Consider the following 27,935-nt stretch of genomic DNA (forward strand, 5'->3'; position numbering starts at 1 on the left):
AAAGTAACTTGCTTATTTCTCACTGATTGTAATGTAATGTCCTAGTCCTCACTTGTTCAATGTTATATGTACATGTAAAACAAAAATAAAAATGAAAGTTTAAAAAGAAAAGTGTAGGTAAAGGTAGTAAACTTTAAAATTGTATAATTTAAAGTTTATCCCCGGGATTAATAGTGTAAATTATCACATAATTATAAACAAGCTCATACAGCGTCCTAAAGATAGATATACAAGCAGAGGTATGAACATTTAGGACCAGTACAGCATGACAGATCATAACCCTAAATCATAACATGAGCCTGAACAACAAACGTCATTTAAAGGGGGGAGCTGTCACGTGGTCTGGTCCACTTCCTGTTTACCGCCTGTTGTACCTTCAGACTGGAACACACAGATTGCAACACCTCTCTCTGCTCTCTGGAGCTGCTGGGGCTTTTATCCACGACAGAACATGCAACACTGAAGTCCTGCAGCCTCAGGGTGGACTACTGAATACCTCCAATCATTCTCTCGTCATGGTCATTGTTATTAAGGAGACATGAAGACGTGACATTGGGGAAATGTGAGCAGGCCGGGAAGGATCCTCGGGATTTCCTGACTCCAGCTGACCGGGAGTTCGGCTGGCTAGCTGGAGCAGAGAGTCGAGCGCTACCTCAGTGGATGTCTGAAACCTCAAAGTGGTGATGTGGAGGACTACACGAGTTCTTAACTTGTCCCATATCAGTGTTGGATGAGCGTGAGTGAGTGAAAGATACAAATCTACGCATGGGGAGTAGTAGCAGTCTGTTAGCTCATCGTGCTAATGGTATGGACACAGCGAAAGCGAACTGACGCGCGAACATTCGCCCACTTCATTTTATATTGCAAGCGGCAGATTCGCTGCGCATAGAATGCTGGGAGCGAACCAAGGCAGTGGCGCCACTTTTGACAGTTTCTGGTCTTTAATGTGTTATAATTACTCGTTTTAAGGAAACGCTGTTATACTTTTGAATAACACTCTTGTGGGACGCTGAAATACTCATTAATTCACCCGACTAAGTGAAACAGCGAGGCAAGGCGGACGTGAGTTTCAGCGCATTGTTCGCCTGTCGCGCCGCGGCAGCAGCGGCAGCCTCCGCGGTGTGAGTGTCCGGCGGTGAGGGCTGGCTGACGTCTTGAGTTCGGAGCAGCTCGCAGGTGTGTGTGTCCGGCGGTGAGGACTGGCTGACGGCTTGAGTTCGGAGAGAGGAACAGCTCGCTGGTGTGAGTGCCCGGCGGTGAGGGCTGGCTGACGGCTAGAACTCGGAGAGAGGAGCAGCTCGCCGGTGTGTGTGGCGGGCAGTGAGGGCTGGCTGACGGCTTGAGTTCGGAGAGAGGAGCAGCTCGCCGGTGCCCTGAATTCAAGAAGACCACCCGGCTCCGGCCCCCTCAAGCGGGCAGTCAGGAAGAAGCTGGCTGGGAGGGGATGGCCTGGTCGGTCTTCCCGTTCCCAAGGACAAGGCTCTGCGGTGTTTGAAGGAGGTCGAGTTCGACTGGAGGCTACCACCGCGGGTCGAGGCGCTATGATGGCCGGGTCCCCCTCTGCGGCCGGCGGCTTCACGGCCACCGGGGCGTCGGTCAGGAAGAGTGAAGACATCATGGATCTGATAGATCTGTTTTCAAAGATGCAGTACAGAGCGAAGGAAGTCACTACACGGGTAAGTTTAATAAGTAGTAACAAAATTATAAAAAAAAATTAATATATCATGACTAAACATAAAGCAGAAATGGATATAGAAGTAGAGACTAATGCACGCAAATTGTAATAAAATGGCTACAATTTAACAACAACGAGAAATAGTGAAAAAATAAGTAAATAAAACATTTAACATAAATAGTTAAGACAATAAAAAGGCAAAGATAAAAGTCTAAGATAAGTAAAAGCATTAAAAAGGGCAATAAGATACTAAATATTAAAGAGTCAAAAATAAATGAAGGTATATTCAAATAATGGAAAATGATACATTAAATAGATGGGTCTTTAATTGACTTAAATATCTTGAATTTTATATTAAATATGTTTAAACTTGTTTATCTCATATATAATACTCCTGTTTTTTAATGTCACAGAAGGATGATGACTCTTGATGATTACTGACCGCACATATTACTAAACTTGTATATTACCTCCTTCAGTGTTATCAGTATTTATATCTGTCATGGTGTTGCATCAAAACCTCAGGCTGTCTGAAATCACCTCTCTCTGCTCTTCGCTCTTGTTAGCTCTCACTTCTTTTGTATGTATGCCCTGTTTTCCTCATATTCCTTCACTGTATGTTAAATATCATAAGCTGCTATGACAATTCAATTTACCTCAGGGATTTATAAAGTACTCTATCCATTCTCTGGGGTGATTATGATAAGCAAAGACCTGCTTAGAAAATCAAGTAAACTAAATGGACCTTGTGTGTCTCCAAAACAACATACACTGCAGGTAGTGTTACATGACTCCTTATCAACTTCAAGGAGCTGCTGCATGTTTGGATGTATATCTGATCCAACATGCTGCGCTCAGTTTTCAGAAGTGTAAAGGTTTATGTGCAGACTCGACTCCCAGGGATTGCTTGATCCATGGTGTTGTTGTTGTTGTTGTAATAGATAAAACACTTTTTGCCTTATTAATGGTAATATCTTTATAATCTTACAATATATATTTTTACAGTGCCAGCAATCCTCAAATTGTTGTGGTCCTGAATGTCACACATAGCCAGTGTTGGACAAAGTCCACGTCTTCATGACTTAAGTCAAAGTTTAGATCCTGGAGTACTTGCTTTTAAAAATACTGAAGTATTCAAAGTACTTTTTAAAATATCTCTAAACGTATTTTCACAAAGCATGAGTGCAGTCAAGAATGCATGGGTGTACATTCTGCTCCGTTCTGTTTAGAAAACATGATTTCATATCTAAAAAGTCTACCATGAAACTACATGTTACTACAAGCACAGACAAGTCTCAAATGTTCATCTGGAATCAAAGCAGTGTGTTAGCTACAGACCTCCACATGCTTTCTCAGGTTAGATGCTGATGTTTTGTAGGCTGTGATGAAGTTTGTGTGGTAAACAGATCAGAGATTTACAACAATACAAACAATCATTCTATATTTCAAAACCTCAAACGTGGGTTTAAAATATGGCCGTGGTGCTCAGGTAGAGAATCATCATCCTTCTCAGTCATAGCCATCATCACCACGACTAAATGAACGGACTGATCTGAATAACGTTTGATCTACGCTCAACCGAGGTACGGCTACACCACTGAGACAAACCAAACACAAGAATACCAACAGTTTACGGTCTTAGGGATCTGATTTCAGAGAAGAAAATTAATTCAGCTGACTTTTTTCTTTTTTTAATCAAATCTTTTTCTTTTATTTTTTATAGAAAAGTTCAGATATTCATACATAAATGTACACACATGAAACCAACTGAGACCACCAGCTGCATCAGACCTCAACACAGATCCTTAGAGAGGCTGGATCTATTCTTTCAGTTTTCTGCAAAAGAAGCTCACATTTGAGTATAACACTCTTTAAACGTGATCAACCTAGCAGTGGAAAGCAAAAGTAAACTGTATCTAGGAAAGTGAGGATCCAGCTCTTGACAGTCAGCCTATCCGGGTTAGGGATGGGAATTTACAGTAATCCTTGTACTCGATTACTCAAATTACCTAATGAACAACTACTCGAGTACACCTAATTATTATTATTTTTTAACCATAAACAAAAATAAATAAGTAAATAAAATAATTGTAGTAAGTTCTGCTGCCTTTTCTTCATACATCTTTTCCACTCTCGTAGTTGTTGTTCTCCATGATGGTAGCTTGTACTCTGGCTTGACAAACGCGATCAGCTCTTTGAGGCCTTCTCCTTCCACAAAACTTAATGGGCAAACTTAAGCATCAAACTAGTACTTCTATGGCATGTAAGAAATGTAGTGGAGTAAGAAGAATGATATTTGTCTTTCAAATGGAGTGAAAGTAATGAGCACCTCAAAAATAATACTCAAGTAAGGTACAGATACTCAAAAATGCTTGACTGGTGACTGAAAACATTGGAGTTTGTAAGGGTGAAGAGAAGGTAAAAAGGTAAAAGCAGAACTGATCTTGAATGCGTCCTGTTTAGTTTGTCGTGAATTGATCTGTCTGTGAAGTATGTCTATGTTTCTGCTCTCTGTGGTTAAACCTTTCCCAACTTCTGTTATTTTCCAGATTGAATCTTAACATCTTTTGTAACCAAAGGCATGCCTCTTGTTTTTGTGTCTCCTCAGGTGGATGCGATAGAGAAGCGTTGTCTGGAGTTATTTGCAAGAGACTACAAGTACAGCATCATCCACAACTCCAATGGAGAAGTGTGTGGCCATTATCCCCGGCAGATCGTTTTCCTGGAGTATGAATGCACAGATGTTGATAGAGACAGGTACTACACCACTACAAAGTCAGTCCATCGTGGTCTGATTAAAGTCCAGTCCACTGAGTTACCCATTGCCCTCGTGTTTGTTTGTGTCACTAATCTTGCACACCGCCTTACTGTGGTGCAGGGAGCAAAGATCAGCCTCCATCTCCAGCCCCGCTGAACGAGGCAGCAGACGGGTGAAGTGACTCCACTGTCACATGAGGCCACATTGTTGTAGGAAACACAGCGTTTTTAGTGATTCAATAAATCCCTATTTATCACTGCTGATTAATGCAGCCAAAATATTTTCCACTCTGGTGCCAGAGCCCCTGTTTGTAATCCTGAGTCCACAGGAAAAAGCTTCCTCACAGAAAATTGTGTTATTTCATACAAAGTCACACAGTTTCCCCCTAATGCAATAAAGGCTTGAACAAGGACATAGCATTTCAGTTTTTCACAACAACAGCAGAGTTGAGATCAGTTCAAAACATGTGAACAATGAGCACATTTACTAAAAAAGGTTTGCAGGCAGTTTTAGTTGTTATGTCATTGATCAAGCAAAAGCAACAAAAAATGCACCGGCTGTGGCCAGGAGGGGGATAACGCTTCAATCCTCTCTCACAGGCCGTGATATTTACAATGCAAGTAAGGATTTATAGCTGGGTGCAGAATTATTTTTGGGGGAAATCAAGTAAGAATTCAGTCTGATAATGTTTTGGTTCGGGTTAAGGCTGATTTATACTTCTGCGTCGAATCGATGGCGTACCCTACGCCGGGGGTCCGCATAGCTCCCGTACCTACGTAGAGGCCTACGTACGTAGCTGTCTTGCACCTCCTCCAAAATGTAACTACCCATAGAGCCGACGCGGACCGCAAGCCCTGTGATTGGTCCGCTCAGCGGCATTGTGTTTCCCGCATTTACAGCACTTCCTGGATCCCGGACATCGGGCGCACATCGGCCGTGTATTTCATCTCCTCCTCTCTATTCTTCATGTAATCGTGTCTGTATGATAAACAGCAACATGTATCAGCTGTAGATTAACATAAGATGCTCTGAATCTCTGTGGAAAAGTGAACTGATCATAGCGGGGCTGGAAGCAGGCGACCGGCTATCAAAGAGACCGCACTGCCCTCAAGCGTTTCGGTGGAGAATTGCTGTGCGACATCGATGCACAAGTATGTGGTGCTCATGTCGGCGTCAGCCCCTGCTGCGTTGGGGAGACGCAGAAGTATAAACCAGCCTTAAGGGTTCAAAATGATCTGTTTGTAACCTTTAATGTAAAGATTAGCTGCTTATGTTTGTTGTATACAGTGTTCATTTCGTTAGTGAAAATAATGACGATAAATGTTTGTCAACGACTAATTTTTCATGCCGAAAACGAGACTATGCCGAGCTAAAGTGCATCACTGATAATATAAACTCAGATAACCGTATGTTTTGATTTTGTTAACGAGACGAAAACTTTACTGGCGGACCGTCGGACATTAAGAATCCATGTTTTCCCACACTGTGTGTCTAATCATTAAAGATAAAGGGATGCATTCCTGTGACAGGCTGGGTTATTATATGAGGGTTAGCAGTGTTAGCTTGGTCTCTACCTGCAGCAGGTGTCCTTTATGGACCAGCTCTCCTCACCTCCATGCATCTGTCTCATCTTCATTGATGAAGATGTGTGCGTTAGTGACAAAGACTCAACCGGGGGACGTCTGTTTAATATTTGATGTTTGACGTTTTTGCCGCTATTACAGTAAAAAGCTCCCGTCTACAGCTGGATTTAATCCAGTTTGGTGATACATCAGACACATTTAGTAAGTTTTGATCAACTTCTTGTCATCAAAGATGCAGATATATTTCAGAGTGCCGTGAACTGACTGTCTGTCAAGTGCACCTGTCACTGCAGGTGTGTCCAGGGACAGGCGTAAATGTGCAATACAGTCCATTCATGGCATTTTTCTGTGAACCATAGAATCAAAATACAGTCACAGGGACAGGGTGAATGATTTAACTTAAGATATTAGATTACAAATGTTGACTATTTTAACACTTGGTACAACCCTAATACTGATACTTGATCGGCTACATTAATTATTTAAAGAGTGAAGATGTTCTGTCAAAAATCATAGACTAAAATGTTTTGAGTTTTCGTCGACTAATACTAGACTAATACTATAAAGGGCTGAAAAGACTAAAATGTGACTAAAACCTAACAGGCATTTTCATCTAAAGACTAAGACTAAATCTAAAATAGCTCCCAAAATTAACACAGTAAGACAGTAATATTATATTATATATCGACAGTAAGATGAATTTCCTGAGTTTAAAATCCAGTTCAGTATCTTTCTGACGAATCCCCTCAGTCCTAAATTCAATGTCCAATATTTATTGGACTACAATATGTGGAAAACAGCTGTAGTGAACTGTAAGAAACTATCCAAAGTTTGAGTCTTAACAACAAACTAGCACTGCAGTGTATTGTCAGCATTGGTCTGACGCATTTTGAGAGGACACAGACACAGGACACCTCACGGCCTGGTGGTGATGAAGCTCTCCTAAATTCCCTGCCGGCTATGGAGAGGTTCTGTCTCTGAGTGAAAACAAAGCAGAGAAGCTTTAATAACAGGTGCAGTCTGTAGCAGATGTATTAGTGAAGGTAGCTGAGGCTGAATGTGCCGCTAACACGCAACGTACATCTCCGAGGAAAAGAAGAGTCATTTATGTGGAGGCTGGCTCAGTCTTCTTTCAGATGATCCTGCTAACGTGTGGTGGTCTGTTTTTGCAGGTTTGAGAGCACAGTGCAGGTCAGTAAGCTGCAGGACCTGGTAAACCGGAGTAAGCTGGCTCGCTGCAGAGGGAGGTTCGTCTGTCCCGTCATCCTCTACAACGGAAAGGTACGGCTACTCGTCTGAGAACTCCTGCAGTCTCTGCTCAGGAGAGAGAATCACTTATACTCAACTGTGTCTATACCAAGCGGCAACCTCCGGCCGCGAGAATTGAAGCCAATGCGGAAGTGTTAAAAATTGCAGATCATTGAGGATCCGCTTGAGGCTGGCTTCTGAAGTACCGGAAACCACATACACACCAATTAAAAAGAAGCCGATCTTTACAGCAGAAATAAACATGTTTACAGCCTGGTACAAAAGACAAGTGTAGTCTGAATAGCTCATTTCTCGATTGGCACACACTGTACTGGGGAGGGGGAATTTTTTCACAACACAACAGTTTAGAAGATACTAAGATTACGAGTTTCCATTATGAGAGGCACAGCTGACTTGATTGACAGGCGGGAACACTGTAGCTGTTGGCGAGGAGGCTCAAAGCCCGCCTCTATACGTCATAATGGCTTGACAGCAGTTGAGTTCAGCATTTCCAATATGGCTGCCGCCGGCGATTGGCTTAAAAAAAAAGCTTCAAAAACAGATTGGTGACGTCACGGATACTACATCCATTATTTATAGAGTCTGTGGTCTATACAGGAAGACTAGTTTCAAGAGCTAGTGTTTTAGCCCCTTTTTTTGTATCTTCAATTCCTGAGCTAGTCATGTTTGACATGAATCTTGTAAATGTCAACATAAATTCATATTGGGTTTATTTCGTTCCCTTCTCTGTTTTGTATTTCTCAGCTCTGCTGATCACTCTGATGTCCTTGTGTTCTCCGCACAAAGTATTTTCTCTTTCAACCTTTTCGTCCAGTTTCTTTCAACATCCATCTTTCACATTACCACAGCCAGCTTACAGCTTTACTTGATACTTATTCCAGCTCTCAGCCTCTAGATGTAATAAAGTCAAGTTCTGCTCAGTTTGTTTGTATTTTAGCAACACTTAGAAACTTATTTCAACTTATAGTTTCCAGAAAAACTACATTTACTAGTTTAATTTACAATTATACTTGCCTTTGATCTATAATACTCTTCACATTGCTCAGTTCTTTATGTATATAATAAAGATTAGCATATTTAAAACTGCGTCATTAGAGAAGCAGCGTTGTAATTTGTGCTGAATCACACTGATGCAGAGACAAAGCACAGACTGGTTTTATCAGTTCTTCTAAGAGTGAAACTGGAGTATCTTCTGAGGCTGATATTTCCTCTTTTCTGTGTGTTTCCACTGCACATGTGACAAGATATGAATTGTTATTATTACACTGTGTTGGTCTGAGTCATAAAACAACACCGTCTGATCCTGGTTTGTCATTTCTTTATTGCAGCATATTTGCCGGTCGTCCACTCTGGCAGGATGGGGGGAGCTGTACGGACGCACAGGCTACAACTACATCTTCTCAGGTAAAACACACACACACACACACACACTCACACACTCACACTCACACTCACACACAGGAGTTAAAATTACCCCAACAGGGGAAGTTGTGGCCATCTTATTTTCCAGAGAAGATTTCAGTTCCACGTGTGCTCCCTGACCTGTGAATAGTTGCACCAGTTGTCAGACAGCTGTCAACATTTCCTATAAGAACATGACGTTCCTTACCGTGAGCAAGGGGGGGGATGGGTTCCTTCAGAATCACCAAGAACAGCAAACATCAGCTGAACAATGATGAGAGAGATAAGCAGAACATGTTAAATCAAATAGATCTTCTGTTGCAGGAAAGCCACTCACATGATGATTTCTGTTTTATGTAAACGGTATAAGAAGTAAAATATGCAACAACATTATCACGCCTCTTTGGATTATTCTGTTGCCACAGCAGACATTTTTTATTGTGGTTTATCACATTTTTAATTGCATGTATAAAGTGGATTTCAGAACAGTTTGTAAGTCCATGTTGTGATCTTGACTAAAGCTTTTGAGTCAGATAAATACTGCACTGCTACACCAGCAGCTCTGAAACACTACCTTTTTTTAAAGGACAACACAGTTACACATTAAGAAATATGAAGGAGTGCAGAATGTCCAATCAGTGTCAACATGGTGTGCAGTTACTCTGAGATCATTGTGATTACTCTCTGATGTCCAGTGATCGCTGGTGAAACCCTTGCTCCGCATTACCAATATGGCTGCCGCCGTCGATTGGCTTCAAAGCAGCGCTTTAATGCTGAGAGCCCTATGCAATAATGATCTAGTCTGATTCATGTAGTGTCAGCAGTCAATTGCAGAGACTTTGAAATGCTCCTATGATGCATTAAGGAGTCAGTCAATCAGACACATAACAAAAGCTCCCTAGATGTGACATGTACTGTATCTCTGCCCTGACCTGAGCTGTAGCCTTTAGCACACCCTCAGCTAGTCCAACACATTGTGGTAGCATGGATCACAACAACTGTGAATGTAGCTTTGCACCAAAAATCAGTGCAACAGGCAAGTTCATGGCTAGCTGCTACACCCTGTAGCCTCCACATGAAACGAGCCACAAACTGCTGATTGCCGGTCTTAAGTGTCTTTTGGGTGTGCGTACATTGGTCAGTAAAGACAACTACTGTTCAATCTTTTCAAAACAACAGAAAAAGCTCTGTAACTTTGAAAGTGACGGGTATGATCCTGGCAGGTTCACCTGCTTCCTGCGGCACATGCCGAGACGATCACAGGAGGAACAGAACATCTCTGGCTTCGTGCTTTGTGAATGAACGGGCATGAAGTTTAAAGTTACAGTGACATGAAGTAACAGGACCTTAGTGCCAGAGTTATATATAAGTTATATAAAGTTAAATATAGTTGGAGTTACAGTTTAATAAAGTTAGAATGAAATACAAGACGCAGCCAGTTGAAGGAAGCTTAGAGGAATGAACACCAGCTCGTCTTTTATGTTTTTCTTAAACTGCTTTTAGTCCTGCTTTCATTTTCTCCCTCATTATTATTTTTTGATTTCTGCTTATTGAACATTCAGCTCCTTTCTTTCAGGTTTCACAGACCTAAAAAAAGATTTGTTCCTTTCTTGCATGTAGTAATTACCCTGAATAAGCAGAAAAATGACAGTGAGAGAGTGAGAGTGAGAGTGAGAGAGTGAGAGAGTGAGAGAGAGTGAGAGAGTGAGAGAGTGAGAGAGAGAGTGAGAGAGTGAGAGAGTGAGAGAGTGAGAGAGTGAGAGAGAGAGAGAGAGAGAGAGAGAGAAAGAGAAAGTATCCCTGAGGCTCTAAAATGTCTAAAACGCTTTTATGACAATCTAAATCAAGTTATGGAAACCATTAGAGAGTCAAATTTGGCTCACAGACCCAGTTCACTTACTGGACTTTTACGTCACCCTCATCAAAAGCTCTTATGATAAGTGCATACGGCATCCATACGAAGGAGAGATAGCTGTCAACAAGAAGTGCATCTTCACAAAAACAACAACAACAACAACAACATGCTGAGCTGAATTTGTGTCAGTCAAACTTGCTGAGTCATCTTTACTGTTTCAAACAAACACAGATAACGGTGCTGTAGAGGAGTGCAGGTGTGCATTTCTTCTGATATATACTGAAGATGATGTCTCCAGCTGTTTGGCGAGAGAAGTGTTGTACAGAGATCATCTGAAACTCGAGCACATTCTGACTTTGTGAATTGACTTTAAAGTGTTTTATCGTACGGATCCGACCTTGTTTTTTAAGACACCATTAATTTGTACAGTCCAGGGTCAGAGCGCACAGCACGATCATTCCTTGTAAGGATACTGAGGGAGAAAATGATAACAGAATAAAAGAAAATAATACAAATAAAAATGCACACAACTTAAAAAGACTGTCTTGTCTTCTTTTCCAGGCTTTTGATACAAAATTAGCAAGTTTAAACACGTCAAAATTAAAAAAACAGTTTTTAGTTTTAGTTTTTGCACATCGGTCCACCACAATATTTCAGGCTTTTTACAGGCAATTTGTTGAAACAATATTTCTCTGAGGTCATCATAATTTGTACTGTACAAAAGAAAATGGGACTCTTTTTCCACTTCATTCATATCACACATCTCACACAGTCTGTTTTCTTCTGGGATATTTTTGAATCGACCGACCTTGACAGCCAGAGGAAGAACACCAGATCTTAACTGTGAAACCAAAGATCTTTGGCTTCTAGATAAACAAGACGTTACAAAGAATTCAGGGATTAAATTATGATTGATCTGCATATATGTCCTTAGTTTTGGTTTGGACAGAACATTTTCAAACCATATTACTTCATATTTCAATATGAGCTTATCTTTCACAGAGTTAACAATACTGCACAGATTATTCCTGTAGATATACATGTCCTCCTCCTCAAAAATTGATTAAAGCTCTTTTGTCAATGGAGAGCTCTGTATTTTGCTCCAAACAGATACCTTCTTATTTATTCTGTCATCTGACATTTTTATCACTATCAGATCATTTCACATTTTTGCAATACAGACTCTGGTACCCAGCCCATGTCTCCCTGCTGGGATTGGAGCAAATCTATGAACCCCCAGAAAACATCTAATAGCTCTTTTTTGTATAACATCTAAATTTTTTGAGACTTTTAAACCCCCACACCCCTGCGGCATAGTTCAAGACTGGAATCACACATGCAGCATAAAGTTTAGTGTAGGTAGAATGTCCAAGATCCTTACATACTTTTATTTTGTTGATGGCTGATCCCAAAGCCCTTCCGGCAGAATCAACAAGGCTGCCAATTCCAGCATTATAGGTCATAAATTCATTGAGAATGAAGCCCAGATATTTATATTCCCCTACATATTCTAAATCAACTGAACCCAGATGAATAATTTGTGTACTTCTTCTTATACCTTTCTTTCTAAAGTGCATAGCTTGTGTTTTGTTCAGATTTGATTCTAATCTCCACTTGTTGCACCATGACCTAACTATATTTAACATATTTTGTAAATCAGGTTCAGACTCAGCCAGTAAAATCAAATCATCAGCATATAAAGTATGAATATTCATCCTGTATGCTGGTGTTTTTCTAGGGGGCACTGATGACACATTGGCGGAGTCCGAGGAGGTTCCAGAGGATGACAGTGCAGTCAGGTAATCACACTATGTACTACAGTTTGTGTAAAATGAACGTCAGACACTGAATCTTATGGTTACATCAGTAAATGAGAACAATAACTTGTGACAGAGTACGCATCAGAGAGAGAGCTCTGTGGAAGTGGGAAACAGTCATCACAGACACATCTCATCTCTCTGCTGGGGGCCAAACTTTTTCCTCTAACTCCTTCCCTCTCTCTGTTTCCTCCTCCTCCTCCTCAGGAATGGGGACTCCCAGCTCTTCGACAAGGTTCGGGGCCACGACATTAAGCTGCTACGTTACCTCTCGGTTCGCTACATCTGTGACCTGATGGTGGAGAACAAGAAGGTTAAGTTTGGCCTAAAGTAAGGAACATCTCTGGATGTTATTTAGGTCACTGTTTTCACTGGACGTAGAAACTTTATTAGAAGCATATGAGCATTAACTCAGTGCATTTGTGTTTGACGTCAGAGTTTTACAGTCTGCCTTTAGACCATTAGGAGACTTTGCGTAGGCTGTGTGGCTGTGATAATGTCAAAACTGGGGAAGCTTTTGATTCAGTCTAACTGAAGCCAGCTTTGACTGGAAACTGTAGAGCTTGGGAATCATCAATGCCACATCTTTCTCTCTATTTTTGGGGCATACCACTGTAGTTGTTACTAGGGTCTCGCTGCCACGAGCCGTCCTGCAGGGACGCGCACAGAGTTTTTGTTTGGGGGACAAAACCTACCTTCATCCATAATGACACCCTTGTTATACCTCAGATTGATCAATGAGTCTATTACTTTCATAAATGTGTTGAATCAGTGTTTTTTTCAGGGACTTAATGGTTCAGTTGTTCAGACCAGGGCCCGTATTCGCGTCCAGCCATTAGCGATGAAAAAGAAAACGATCGCCAGGTTAACGCCCCAACAAAGCATTATATTTAATGGCGGTAGACCCCACCATTACAGGTGCTGACGGCAGGATTACCACACCTGTTAGGCTGTTTAAAGGATGGCACACATCGTGCTTATGTGTTACTGTTTAAGATGAATTATGTGAAGACAACGGACATTTAGGGATCAAACAACAGTGTTAACTAAAAAACTTCATTAATTATACTTAAGGGCTGTGGGGAAGAAAGAGCACGGGACAAGTTCTGCTGTGTGTCGTGATGCCTTTAATGACTCTTCCTCAACATAGGACAACAGCACATCTTCACTTCAACTCAAAACTATATCACCCTGAGCAACCTTAAAGAGGCAGTGCAATATATGAAATAGAAGTATTTCGAACTTCATTAAAGAACTCAGGGATACAAATACTTAGCCCAAAATAAATCTCATCTTACAGTGGTATTACTAAGTAATGTTATATTCAGGTCAAAATGCCCTTTCAGCATATTTTTTGAGCATGCAGTACCTTTGATGTTGTGTGGCGATTGTTCTGGACAGTATTTGTCATTGTTTTGGATTGCTGCAATAATAAAAAACATGCATTTGCATAAATGCATAATTGTCCACTCCCATGTTGATAAGAGTATTAAAAACTTGAAAATGATCCCTTTTAAGGTACAATTAAAACAGATAAAAAAATGTGCAATCAATTTGAGATTAATCACCAGTTAACTATGGACATTATATGATTAATTGCAATTACATATTTATTGACAGCCCTAGTATAAAGCAATGTTATTATTCCCCTCGTTCCCATTATGACGGACCAATCATAGCTAATCTCCAATCCTCCATGCTGATTGGTTGAGGGGTGGCCCCTACTATGTACTCTGATTGGCTAGGATTCTGGCTAATCATGAGCGCGCATAGAGAGGGGAGGGGGGTGGGGGCTAAGAGGAAATCTAGTTGGGAGGGGTAGTGTTGACATTTGAAGTCCCTCTCTCTGAACACGTTTACTCCATGATTACCAACAGCGGCTTTAAGCCAAACTTTCCCTTACTCCTTGTTTGTTATCTTTGACGATTGACTTGCTGATATTAGCTGTTCGTTCTATATTCTTGTAATAAAATGTCCATTTCTTCTTCCGCTGAAAATTGCTTTTTCTTAATCTTCTCTCAGTCACACCGGTACCGCTCACCATGTTTATTGTTGTTTATGAGTAGTAGGCATGAGCAATTTGAATTTGTTGGATAGGGGTTTTCCAGAAGGTTCCCTGGACATATGACGTTTTGCACCAGCCTCGCTTTCATGGCACAATTAGTTAATTGGCCAATTATTTGCAGTCGTGCATGCAGCTAACGCTACGGCCAAATGGGCCATTCCATAACGGTACGTTAAGACTAATGGTCCTGTTTGTGTAATGGCTGGACGTGCATACGGGCCCATGTGATTATTTTAGAGTGCTAGCTTCATCCAGACAGGATAGTTGGGAAGGAAACGGCATGTTGGCAAGAGTCTTAGTGATTTCTTTTTGTTAAGGCAACTATAAAATTGATTGAAAGAACAACAATAGGACCTTGAAATGAGACTTAAAGCGTCTGACATGGACTGAAAATGTATCCTTTCTCTGTGCAACATCTGTTTCTTTTCCTTGCACATTGTGTTTTGATTTTCTATCTCAACCCTAAAGAGCTGCAGTTATTGTACAGAGCCACTGATGTGTATGAAAAACATACCCAGGCTGAGCCCCACCCGGTGCTGAGGAGTTTTGTTGTAACCACAAATATCTCAAACTGGTGGCAACACCCTGAGCATGTGCAGTGACAAAAAGGAAAAGGAGGACTGTAGTAATCTTGTGTTAAGAATGGAAGATGGCAGAGTCTCTGTGTGTGTCTCATAAAGCATCTCTCTCTCCGTCTCTGCAGTGTGACGTCCTCTGAAAAGGCGGACAAGGCCCAACGCTATGCAGACTTCACCTTGCTCTCTGTGCCTTATCCAGGTGAACTGAACATTGCCAGGCACACACATGATTCCATGTTTAGTTCTGTGTTAAACTGAGTTTAACAGTAGAAACTAATCATCACTCGAGATTGTAAAATAAGGGTAATTCTAATCATCGCGTGACCCTGGTCTGCAAATAACAACTGTGAAAATGTGTTGAAGTTGTGTTCCTCTTTCAGGGTGTGAGTTTTTTAAGGACTACAAAGACAGAGACTACACAGCAGAGGGTCTGGTGTTTAACTGGAATCAGGTACAGACGCTGTGGTTAGTTTGTTCATGGGAGATCAAACAGAGTCTTAAATCTGTTGTGCTCATGATATATACCTCTGTGTGTGTTACAGGACTATGTGGACGCACCTTTGACAATCCCTTTGTGCTTTACTCAGAACTTGGATATTGACTGGACTCGATACCAGGTTACACCACTCTTCCTCTCCTCTCCTCTCCTCTCCTCTCCTCTCCTCTCCTCTCCTCTCCTCTCCTCTCCTCTCCTCTCCTCTCCTCTCCTCTCCTCTCCTCTCCTCTCCTCTCCTCTCCTCTCCTCTCCTCAATATTTGTGGTGTGTCAGTGCCATCTGTTGTCCAACCTGCAAAGTGCTTTGGTCATAATTTATGAGTTCTTGTAAAATAGCTTCATTTTGGTTTCTTATGTCAGGAGCTCAAACTACACACAGAGAAAACTAACACAGTTGATGATTTATTTATATTTATTCATTATATTGATTAATCAGAGGCCTACTCCACCAGGATTTAATTTAAGATATTTTCCTGCTGGACGGAGCACAAAGCAAAAACACAGCTTGTGATCACTCCTCATGCAAACCAAAAATTCAGGTGTGCAAAACTTTCCAAAGCATCATGTCACTGAGCATGTCCTCTGGACTGAGAAACATTTTAATCAATGTAACATTTGCATGGTCCATTCATCAAACCTGTTCTTTTAAACTGTTCTACCAACATTGAATTAATCCTGTGTGTCTGTGTTTAGTCATGGGATCTGGTGGAACAAACCCAGAACTACCTGAAGCTGCTGCTCCACATCATCAACAAGGATGGTAAGTGATCGTTGGTTACATTTATGGGAAAACGGTCAGATTAGGGTTAGATTGTTAAAATCAAAGTTTGAGTAAAGTGCAACAGTTTTTAATTAACTCATTCTATTCATCTGTCAAATATACATTCAGACAACCAAACTTCAAAATATTACAGTCATCAAAGTGAGGCCTTAAAGGTGACATATCATGCAAAATGGACTTTTTAATGGTTCTTTACCTGAAATATGTGTCCCTGGCATGTCTACAAACCCCCCTGAGAATGAAAAAAAATCCATTCTGCCCCTGTTCTGATTTCTCCACCTTTCTGTAAATGTGTGTGAAATGAGCCGTTTCAGACTTCCGTGTTTTTGTTACGTAACAACAATATCCGGTCTGTCACGGAGTCAGAGCTCAGAGCTTGTTCAGCCCATAGACTGTATAAAATAATACTGAATCCCCCCTCCGTTTTTCATTACCTGCACAAATGTGCGCTAACAAGGAGCTTAGGAGGGAGGCATGCTAGTTGTAGGCTGTCTTAATAAACACAAAGGTCGGTTTTACTCCCCACATCTGCAGATTTGAAGATCTAGTGGATGATTTTTATTTATCATGGATAAGTGCTAGCGCTAGTTAGCATAGCTAAATAGCTACATGTCGTAGCTGTAGCTGTGTACCAAGACACACGTCAACATACTGACAAATAAAACAACAAGAAACACAGAATCTGTGACCAATCCTTCAGAAAAGGTCCCGCTGCCTTTCTGGCAGAGGTCGGTTTTACTCCACACGTCTGCAGATTTGAAGATCTAGTGGATGATTTTTATTTGTCATGGATAAGTGCTAGCGCTAATTAGCATAGCCACATAGCTACATGTTCGTAGCTGTAGCTGTGTACCAAGACACACGTCTACATACTGATAAATAAAACAACAAGAAACACTAAATCTGTGACCAATCATTCAGAAAGGTCCTGCTACAGGCGCCTCTCCGTCAGGATCAGATTCTGGATCAGATTCAGAGGGTTGAAGTAACGTGATCTCTGAGCAGCCGTGTATATTCAGCCAACATGTAAACATTAGATCAACGTGCCGGACAGCCGAGGCACATCCACTTCCGGAGGGGGCGTGGTCAGAGAGAAAACAGACTGTTCCGAGGAGGACTGAAGGAGAGGGCTTTTCAGGCAGACCAAAATCTGATTTCAAAGTGTTTTTTTTTAGCATAAACTTTAAAGACATGTTTTGGGGACCTCTTAGACCAATATATATTGATGAAAAAAGTGTGATATGTCACCTTTGAAGTGTTTGTTGATTCTTTTTTTAGTAACAAACACAAAGTTAAAAAGAGTTCTGTGATAATCTACAATTTCAGGAGTAGTTTCATAACTCGAAAATCATTATAGAAGTTTAAAGTTTGAAGTTTTTATTTTGTCAATGTGTCATGAATATAAACATATACCCAGCCAGCATGGGTTTACAAGACACCATGAATTCACACAGTCCAGGGTCAGAGCGCACAGCATGACCATTCACTGTAAAGAAACTGAAGAAGAAATTTTAACAGAATGAAATACAAATTATAAAGGGCCTTTGAGACAAAATTTGCAAGTTTAAACATGTCAGAATTAAGCAACCGTTCCAGTTTCTGCAGATCTTTTCACCCCAATATTTCAGGCTTTTTACAATTTCATGAAACAATATCTCTCTGAGCTCATCATAGTTTGTACAGTGCAAAAGAAAATGGGACTCTGTTTAAATATTAAGAAAATGTGTTTATTCAGGGCATTTGCAGATGCATAGAATGAGTATTTAATGAGTAGAATAATTTAGAAGTAATTTGAGTCAATTTTCAAACAAAACATTTTCTCAGAGTTTGCTGCTTTGACTCCTCAGTGAGCAGCTTTACTGCTTTTCTTTTCCTTCTGTGATTGGTTAGGTTAGGTTTATTTTGGTATGCATCAACGACCAACACTTCCCTCAACACAACATAGGAATAATATACAATATATATAGACATATACATACACACACATTTCGATATGTACATGCATACTTACACATACACATGCATACATATGTAAGTACATTCATGTACACATATAATTATATCATACACATACACATGCATACATATGTAAGTACATTCATGTACACATATATTTATATCATACACATCCACATGTATTCTAGCCAATCACATGCTGACCAAAAAAGGTGTAGACTGAAGCCAAGGCTTATCCTGCCAACCCTTTTACTTAACTTATACTGTATAGGCAACATTGTGCAAGTGATTATGTTATATAATTTAAACTGAGTGGGGAAATGAATACCAAGTAAATATATAAAGAAACATGTCGGGTCATTTTCTCGTTTAACTCCTCTAATCATGCAACCAGCTGAGTTGCCTCTTGTTGGTCATGAGGAAAAATGCAGGTAGAGGGCACTTCATTATTGGCTTCCTTTCTAGGCCCTAAGTCTGTGATTCTTTCTTTGACACTGTTCATTGTAAAATACAAACGTAAGTAAGGAAGCATTTAACAGCTTTGAAGGCAGACTTTTTCCTCAGGAGTTTATGAAGACCAACCACAGAGCTCAAAATTGTTAACATTTATTCAAGCTTCAATCATAAAAGTGATCTCGGGTACAGCAAAGGAAAGCTTATACATCCTGTACATTTATGTTATTTCCTAAAAAGAACCTTTGTTTATACTTAAGTGAGATTTTCCTCAGATTTTAATGACAGATAAATGAAGATTAAAAGTTTACTCATGTTTGTTTTTACCGCTGTCTCATGGAGAATGTGTGTTTTAATGATAGTACCAAAAGGACTGACTTGTTCAGTGTACAAGTTTACATCTTAAGTGTCCGCTTTAATAAAGAAGTGTTGCAGTTGGTCTTGACGTCCTTTTGTGTGTGTGTGTTGTTCCAGATGAGAGCGGCCTCCTGGTGCACTGCATATCAGGCTGGGACCGAACGCCTCTTTTTGTTTCCCTCCTCAGGCTCTCTCTCTGGGCAGTAAGTTCTTCTCCCTTTCTTCTCTTTTCACAAGTCACCTGGCATCAAATCACCTAACACCTCATTCGGCTCCTTGGCCTGCATTTATCCATCCACCTCGGCCTGAGCTCCTTTATAATGTACACTGATGATTAAGAAAGAACTCTTTTGTAATGGATGTGTTCTGTTTTCTCAGAATATACTTTATATTGAAGCTATTTTTAATCACATAATAGAGGGATCTTTGAAACCGTGTGCAGCTGTGTGACATACTGAGCTTTATTGTTTTATTGAACATGTGATATTTCAGATGTTTGACTCACTCTTGTCACGTTGTCTTCACAGGACGGGGCCGTGCATGCCAGCCTGGAGCCGGCAGAGATCCTGTATCTTACCATCGCCTATGATTGGTTCCTCTTTGGGTAAAAATAATCATTTACATCATCTCTATCATTATTTCATGACTTCCCCGTAAGCTTCGACTTAAACAGTGCAAGAATTTATGCTGACATTAGAGGTGCATTTGCTCTGTCTAGCCACCCTCCGGTTTGAGATGCAGCGCTCTTGTAGGCCCTACATTATTGAAGAGTGACTTGTTAATGAAGCACCAGGGGCAGAGAGGAAGGGGGGGCCAGGACGACATGAAGAGAGTAGTACGCTTCTGGCTTTGCTCTTGACCAAATCTTTGATCCTCCCACTCTCCACATTTCCTCCCTCTCTCTGGGTTTTCCTTTCTTAATTACCGGAGAGACCTCTTGATTTTCAGCTGATCAGAGACAGTCTTGTAAAAATCCCCCTGACTGCCGGATAGCCCGTGTGATTATACATCAGCAGGCTTACTAAAGAGAGAGAGCCGGATAAAGCTTAGAGTTCAAGGTGCTGCTGGTGCTGGAACATCAGACTAAACTGAATCACATTAACACTTCTGGATGTTCATGAAGTCATCTGTGATTAATGTAACAAACTGTCAGTTTACAATCTTTAACTTCTCCTCACATCTTGATTCCTTCTCTGAAGCTGAGGCAGAGAGGTTGAGCAGGTGTAGCAGAAGGTGCATTTCGACCAAGAGTTCTGGGGTCTTTTAGCCCCCAGAACTACTTTACCCTGAACTAAAAGTTTCCTGTGCCTCCTTTGTTGTCTGCATTTCAACCGCGGGCTGAAGTCCCAGGTAGATTGTGCAAATCAGGCCAGTGACGTATGGAGAAAAAAAAAAGTAAATGCACTACACCACCAGACCAGTAGACGGCAGTAAAACAAAGACGAATGCCATTCATCACAGATGACACCACAGAGCAGACGGACAGGCAGGTATCGTTACGAGCAATACAACAGTTAGCCTGTTAGCATGAAGAGACTCAGCTGGCGCTGTTTTAGATGGTGCTATATTTTATCACAGATGGATTCACCGAATCAACACGTGAGAGGAGATAAGCGCGAGTAGCAAAGACGTTTCAACTCGGCTTTAAAATAATTTTTAACTCAAAAAGCCGTGGCAGAGATCGACCAGTGTTTTGGTTTAAACAGCGACCCTTTTAACTGGAGACTTTCAGCCGGATGCATCCCTCATAAACGTCTTTAGACGATCATTAAATATCTGATGAGGATATTTTGACATTTTAATAAAAACTAAACTAGTTTGCATTCCCAGGAACTCCCTGTGTTTCAACAGCTGTGTAAACTCCACAAACACTGACATGTTCATCTGAAGGTCTCCAGTTTACAGGGTCACTTTTAAAACCGTAACACTGGGAGAGACACATTCACGGTGAGCTCAGAGAAGACTACTGTTACAAGCTGCTAAATCAAGAGAATCACAGCTTCTTCTTTGGAAAAGTACACAAATACAAAAAAGATAGAACAAATGAAAGCAAGAGAAATCAAGTGAATCACAGACGTGTGTGATTTTATTGTGGACGGTAGGCGGAATAAAAACACAGCGGTTAATCGACCAATCAGACACGTTCAGCATTGCAGGCCCTGCCCCCGAAAGTCCCTGGACTTTTGAAAAGTACTACCTGCCTAGCAGGGGCTTTTAAGGGGGGAGATTATCTTCCCCATAACTACATTTTGACCCGGGTTAAAGTTCCTGCGGTTGAAAAACGCCTAAACACTTTTCACTGCACTTGAAAACCTGATTCTCATGGTCCGTGGATATTACGGGCACTTTCAGCTTTTAATTGAAGTCAAAATATATGCAATATTCAAGCTTGCCAGTGTGATGAGCTCCTGCTAGCGCTACAGCCTAACCCGGCTGTGTTACTGTGACCTGACTTGATGATGTTGACGAGTCGGGTCAGAGGGATGAATTAAATTAACATATTATCATCATCATTTATATATTTGTTGCCAGGCACCTTATCATGTGCTGTTCAGAATGCAAAACAATGCAGAGGAAGAGATTAGTGTATGAGGATTAAAACTTTCATTCTGATCGGGTCGTCATAAATTGGATCATTAAAGTTTAGAGACTTAATTTTGTTTCGTTTTGGGTATTTTTACAACGTTTGCTGCCAAATGAAGAGACTTTGAGGTTTGTGGACAAATGTTTATAAATCTGTACGCGGAGAGTGGATTCTGCTCTTGTGCTCCATAAATTTCTGTTTTTAAAGAAGTCCTGTTGTGTTCAAAGAAATGAAATCATGGTGTTATCACACATAATGACCTCAGTGGAGTCAGTTACTTCTCATTTGTTGTCCTGAGATACACAGACATGTTCTCTCTTATTAATGTAACACTCATCAAAGCACTAAAACGAGAAGCAAGAAGAAGTCCTGCTGCGTCTGTCACTGCTGGTATCACAGACTCTGTTCACTACTTCAAGGAGAAATACTTCTGTAGTTAGAAGCTGCAGTTTTTTAATCATTATTAGATCTCTTTTTCAATCATTATTAGATCTCTTTTTCAATCATTATTAGATCTCTTTTTCAAAGTACGTGCAGTGAATTATTTTAGTTTGAATGTAATAAATACAAGATTAAAGGGTTTGATTCATGTTCTCAGAGTAAGTGGTGGGAGGATTGGTTGAGGAGATTCTTGTTGTAAACAAAGAGAATATAACAGAGTGCATTTCTTCTTTATTTGCAGTCACATGCTGCCAGATCGACTCTCCAAAGGGGAGGAGGTGAGTTCATCTCCAACTGATGGGTTTCATTTTCTCTGGGAGCATGATCTCTTTGCAGGGATTCTTCTGGATTTACTGATGAGTAATGAGGGGGATTAACATGTTCATGCTGTTTAGTAATATAAATAGGATTTCAGGACATCCACAGACCAGAAGTTATGATACTTTTTCAAGTTTCCATTAAAACTGTAGTTGCTGTTTTTTTAGCTGCCAGCTAACGGCACAGCAATGTTGATCTAATCGATGTGATTGTTCCGGTTTCAATTCATACTTTGTCTCCATGTGACTTCATAATGAAGGATGTGACCAGAGTAATGTAATCACATAATATTTATGATTAAGTTAAATTATTTTTAAACTTTATGCTATGGGCACAAACAAAACTAGCTGTTCCAGCCTTGATATACAAACAACACATCGGCTGTTTTCAAAACCACCTTCTATAGACTACAGACTAGCAGTACTGTATTATTATTATTATGTATTATTACATACTGATTTGGACAAAATTCAGTATGTAGTATGCGGTTTAACGGTCCCAGCAAGAAAGAGTGATTTCACTCTCAACAGATGAGTTTTATTTACAGTATTTTCCATGCCGTCATTAAACAAACACATCGTAAGAGCTGCACAGGATAAGACCAAAAACAATGTTTACCTTTATCAGCTGTGGCCAAGCACGTCAGCGGCAAACCCAGCCTACAAAATAAAAGCCCCAAACCGGTTCCAACAATAAACACAAAGAAAATAGAAACTTAAACCATTAATTGCAGGAGTAACAGGTAAAAATGTGAGCACATTTTAAGACACCTTAACCTTTTTAAAGGGTCATTTACATGCGGTATGTGATCAAGAGCAAAATCTGCAGTATTCCAAAACTACCCAGATGTCGTACTGATTCAGGAAAATGTCTCAGTATGCATCAGACAAGTCTCCCTCGCGTGCACCTTCCCACAATGCACCACGTAACGTTCTGCTTCTTTTTTTCGTATATGACGGGGGAACTCAGTTTTTAGGTGCTGTGAAAATTATTAAATTCCATATCAACCACCTCTTAACTTTTTAAATCATAATTGATTTTAAAGAAGCAGTTTATCTATCAGCTTGGCCGTTGTTTATTTTCGCTTTCCGAAACTGGAATACCAACAAACCCTGGCCCAGCAGGGCCCAGAACAGTCATACTACATACTACCTTCAACGCAGTATGCAGTACGTACTGAGGCATACTACATTCATAGGTAGTATGTAGCAGGCGGTATCTAAAAACAGCCATTAACTGTGTGCAGGCTACATATTGGCGTGCTACAGCTATAGAAACGTTGAAGAGCTGAGACAGAAGTTTGTATATTTCTAAAAGAGACTTACAGATTTGTCTTACGTACAATTAAAGTAGTTTAAAAAGACAGATCATCATTTCACACTTCCTGAAATTGTATGCTCAATGTCACTGTATATATAAATATGTTATTGTGTGTGCATGTGTATGCATGGCGGGATGGGGGTTTATATACCTTTATGTTTTTGTCTGATGCCATTCACATGCCTGTCTCGTATCTACTAATCAGGCAGTCAGGCAGTCTTTATTACAGGGGTCTAGTCTTCATTTTAAAACATCAATAAGTAATTTTCCTGTTCGTCAGTGTTTGAGGTTAAAATATAATTGTAGAGATCAGTCCAACTTTGAAATGAAGACAGAAGAAATGAAAAATTGATTTCTTTTGAGCCAATTTGATACTAAAGTTTCTGACACTACTGAACGATGGAGAAAACTGAATGAATCAGCAAAACTGAGATGTGTTGGATCAAAACTCCACATCTATCTGTACATATAAAACTCTGTAAAGTGTCCGTCTTTATTCTTTATTCATTCTGTATTCTTTATTTGGATCCGCATTAGCTTCTACAGTGTAGTTGCTAGTCTTCCTGGGGTCCACACAACAAAACAAAAATAAGAAAAACAATTATTTAAAATCACACATTATCCATATAACAAAAATGCTATAGCAGCCAATTATAAAAATCAAGTATCTTAGCAATGAGTAGTATTAAACAATAAAATAATGGAAACAAAAACAATATTGTCACAAAAACAATATTGTCACAAAAACATGGCCCAAAAAATTAATAAAACATAAAAGTTTTAGTAGTGTCTGTATAGTCTAAAGATGAGCTGTTGCACATGTTGACATAACGCTGATACTTTAGACAGAGATCACTCTTTGCTTTTGTTTATTTTATTGTGATCTGTGTTTATTTGTCTGAACTGTTGGGATACATTTGAGTTGAATATTTGTAGCTGAAGGGCTGTTATGTTCTTGTTGGTATTTTGCTCTGGGGACCTCCCACCCCCTAGCTGTGTGCACCTGCAGCAAACTGATGTGGGTTGGATGCTTGACCATAACTGTGAGCTGTTGTTTGACTGTAAGATTGTTGAGAAGTGAGCTTGAGTTTATTTTATGTAAAAGACGAATGGTCCCTCATTTCAACTGTTTTTTTTCTCCTTCAGATTTTCTTTTTTTGCTTCAATTTTTTGAAGCACATTGTCTCAGAGAAGTTCTCTGCCGTTAAAAAACAGAGGTTTGTCACTCTTTACTCCTCCTTTTCTTCTCTACCATTGTGTGATCTTTCTCTTTGATTTGTTCTTTTTATCTATCACCCTTCTGTCTGCCTTACGTCCCTCGATGTGAAGCCTTTTTATTGACAATCATAATGATCATTAAGCCACAGCTCTCTGTTTCTACAGCTGTATAGTAACACATCTCATACAGTAGATGAATAACTCCATGAATCACCAGCTTCTGGAGCCTTTCTCTGCATTTGATCTCAGATGTTATTTTCATCTTTGTTCAGAAGGAAGAACTCCCACTTCAAAGAGAGTGATTTCACTGTGGAGGACCTCTGCCAGTTAAGTAAGTCACGTCGTGCTGCACACATCCCTCCCTCTGCACAGGCCTGCATACAGGAGACGTAGAGCTCTGATAGATGTAGCTCATTTAATGCACAGGAAAATTTCACATAGTTAACTTTCATTATTATTGAAGCAGTGCTTGTATTTAATTGTCAACTGTTCAGGAATCTACTTTTCACATGTGGTTTCTGGTTGTCGAAGCTTTTATCATAGTGGGATATAAAGGCAGGAAGTTGATTGAAAAAAAGGATTTATTATAATTGAATGAGTGTTTTTTAAAAAAAAGCTCACCTACCCCCCTTGTAAAATCTAGAAAATGAAATCTATTAAATTGTTATTATCAGTGTAATGTCAGAAGATAACAAGCACACATAGACAGTCCTAAGATGCTTGTGTGGGTACACTACCAGTCAAAAGTTTGGAAACACCTTCTCATTCAAGGGTTTGTATTTATTTTAATTATTGGAAACACTGTAGATTATTGAAGACATCAAAACTATGAAAGAATATATATGGAATCATTGAATGAACAAAAACGTGTTAAACAAAGCAGAATATATTTTATATTTTTGTAAAGTAGCCCCCTTTCCCTTCATGACAGCTTTGCACACTCTTGGTATTCTCTCAGTCTGCTTCATGAAGTGGTCTCCTGGAATGGTTTCTAGTTAAGATGAGCCTTGTCCAGAGTTCATTTGTAGAATGACTTGCCTTCTTAATGTGTTTGAGACCATCAGTTGTGTTGTTCAGAGGTAGGGTTAGTACACAATGGATAGCCCTATTTGACTACTGTTGTAATCCAGATTATGGCAAAATGAGATTATTTCATAGTTTTGATGTCTTCAGTATTAATCTACAATGTTGAAAATAATTCAAATAAATGAAAACCATTGAATGAGAAGGTGTGTCCAAACTTTTGACTGGTTGTGTCTGTAAAATGGAACAAAGGTTTGCCCATCACTATCCCACCGTCACCAATCTGAATCAATCTGACTCAGAAAAACAAGATTAGTCTTTCTCTCTGAATTAGTCTTGAAAACAGATTAATCTCACAATCAGGGTCCTCTTAAATGTGGGCCAACATGACGTTACTATTGTCATAGACCAAACATGCTTCTCATATGTCGTGTCTAAGTTGAACACAGCCGCCAACCACTAGTCAGCGCAGTAGCTCTATTTAAAAGCCCCTACTGCAGTTTAATGTTATAATGCTCCACTACCTGGATGTAAATAAGCACTGATGACAGATGCATCTTGTAGCATGGTGCAGTTTGGCAGTACTTTGATCCACAAAATGTGAATGTGAATATTATCCTGCAAGGAGGACCAAAGTCTGGTGGTGCGAGCCACACCAACCCTGGCAGGGTGTTGGAGATCAGTCCCTTCAGAATATCCATAGTACTTTGGTCATTCTCTCTGTTGTCAAATCTTCAAAGTAGTCAAATTTGATAGAGGATTAACAGACTTTTGTCTTCACACAAACGTCACAAACCTGAGGAGAAACAGGTTTTGCAGTATTCATAAATTACATATAAGTCTCCGTCCTATGTGTGAGATCATCTCCAGACTTTTCCTGCGATGTACTAGTACCAGCATCTGGAGCCCCTGTCACTTGCCTCTGGTATGATGCAATGAGGAATAACCCAGAAAGCGTCTGATGCAGAGACAAAGCAGAGAGACCCGGGGTGATAACACAGCGCTTTTATCTTGGTAGAACATTTCAAGGCCTGAATCCAAAACATGTTGCATCACAAACCTTTGTATGTGCAGACTTTTAACTTTCAGTGGAGTCTTCTGATACATCAGTGTGCTGCTTTATGTCAGAGCTGATACATTTCACAGGTATAAATGGATCTTTATTATTCCTGTTATGTGCGAAGTCTCCTGTGATGAGGGAGGACCATTCAAATTCAGGTTGAATACACATCGTCAGAGTGGCAACAAAAAGACGCTTAAATAAGGGTTCATCTGCTTTTTTAGTGGAATGGTAAAACCATGATCAAACCATCTGTCTGAGAGATTTATCTCATCCGACTGAAGCTTCAACATTCACTACTTGGACGGAGAAAGGAGGTATAACGCAGCGTGCAATATGTCTCCAAAAGGCTTTTTTACTTCAGATATTCCTTGAGAGGGTGTAAGTTATCACTCGCTTTCACAGCTGGGAAGTTAACCTGTGATTATTTTAGACTCCTGGGAGAGGGGAAATATCAAACAAACTACATAACACTGCCTACTACTGCCACACTACAGACACAGGCATGGCCTACAGCGTACAATTTGTAGGTCTCCAGTTTAGCACTGATGGACTTGTCAAATTATGACTTGAGTTAAAGTCCTGGAGTACTTGCTTTTAAAAATACTGAAGTATTCAAAGTACTTTTTAAAATATCTCTAAATGTATTTTCACAAAGCACGAGTTCAGTCAAGAATGCATGGGTGTTCATTCTGCTTCGTTCTGTTTATCTAGAAAACATGATTTCATATCTAAAAAGTATACCATGAAATATAAACTAAGTTACTACAAACACAGACAAGTTTCAAATGTTCATCTGGAATCAAAGCAGTGTGTTAGCTACAGACCTCCACATGCTTTCTCAGGTTAGATGCTGATGTTTTGTAGGCTGTGATGAAGTTTGTGTGGTAAACAGATCAGAGATTTACAACAATACAAACAATCATTC

At 40.1% G+C, this 27,935-nt stretch overlaps 1 protein-coding gene across 1 annotated transcript in view; it reads left to right on the top strand.

The window, feature by feature from the left end:
• The first annotated feature begins 339 nt into the window (after nt 1–339).
• Nucleotides 340–27,935, top strand: part of mtmr14 (myotubularin related protein 14) — a 36,881-nt gene continuing 9,285 nt past the window's right edge. Inside the window, exons 1-15 of the mRNA XM_034679893.1 lie at nt 340–1,676; nt 4,284–4,432; nt 7,189–7,297; nt 8,614–8,689; nt 12,280–12,340; nt 12,566–12,688; nt 15,127–15,200; nt 15,382–15,452; nt 15,544–15,618; nt 16,190–16,256; nt 19,161–19,246; nt 19,571–19,647; nt 22,310–22,346; nt 24,853–24,923; nt 25,197–25,255. Coding sequence (XP_034535784.1) covers nt 1,542–1,676; nt 4,284–4,432; nt 7,189–7,297; nt 8,614–8,689; nt 12,280–12,340; nt 12,566–12,688; nt 15,127–15,200; nt 15,382–15,452; nt 15,544–15,618; nt 16,190–16,256; nt 19,161–19,246; nt 19,571–19,647; nt 22,310–22,346; nt 24,853–24,923; nt 25,197–25,255 — 1,270 coding nt within the window. The 5' untranslated portion in view covers nt 340–1,541. The remainder of the gene's footprint in view (nt 1,677–4,283; nt 4,433–7,188; nt 7,298–8,613; nt 8,690–12,279; nt 12,341–12,565; nt 12,689–15,126; nt 15,201–15,381; nt 15,453–15,543; nt 15,619–16,189; nt 16,257–19,160; nt 19,247–19,570; nt 19,648–22,309; nt 22,347–24,852; nt 24,924–25,196; nt 25,256–27,935) is intronic.

This window comes from Notolabrus celidotus, chromosome 1, assembly GCF_009762535.1.
Source record: "Notolabrus celidotus isolate fNotCel1 chromosome 1, fNotCel1.pri, whole genome shotgun sequence".
NCBI classification, from domain to species: Eukaryota; Metazoa; Chordata; class Actinopteri; order Labriformes; family Labridae; genus Notolabrus; species Notolabrus celidotus.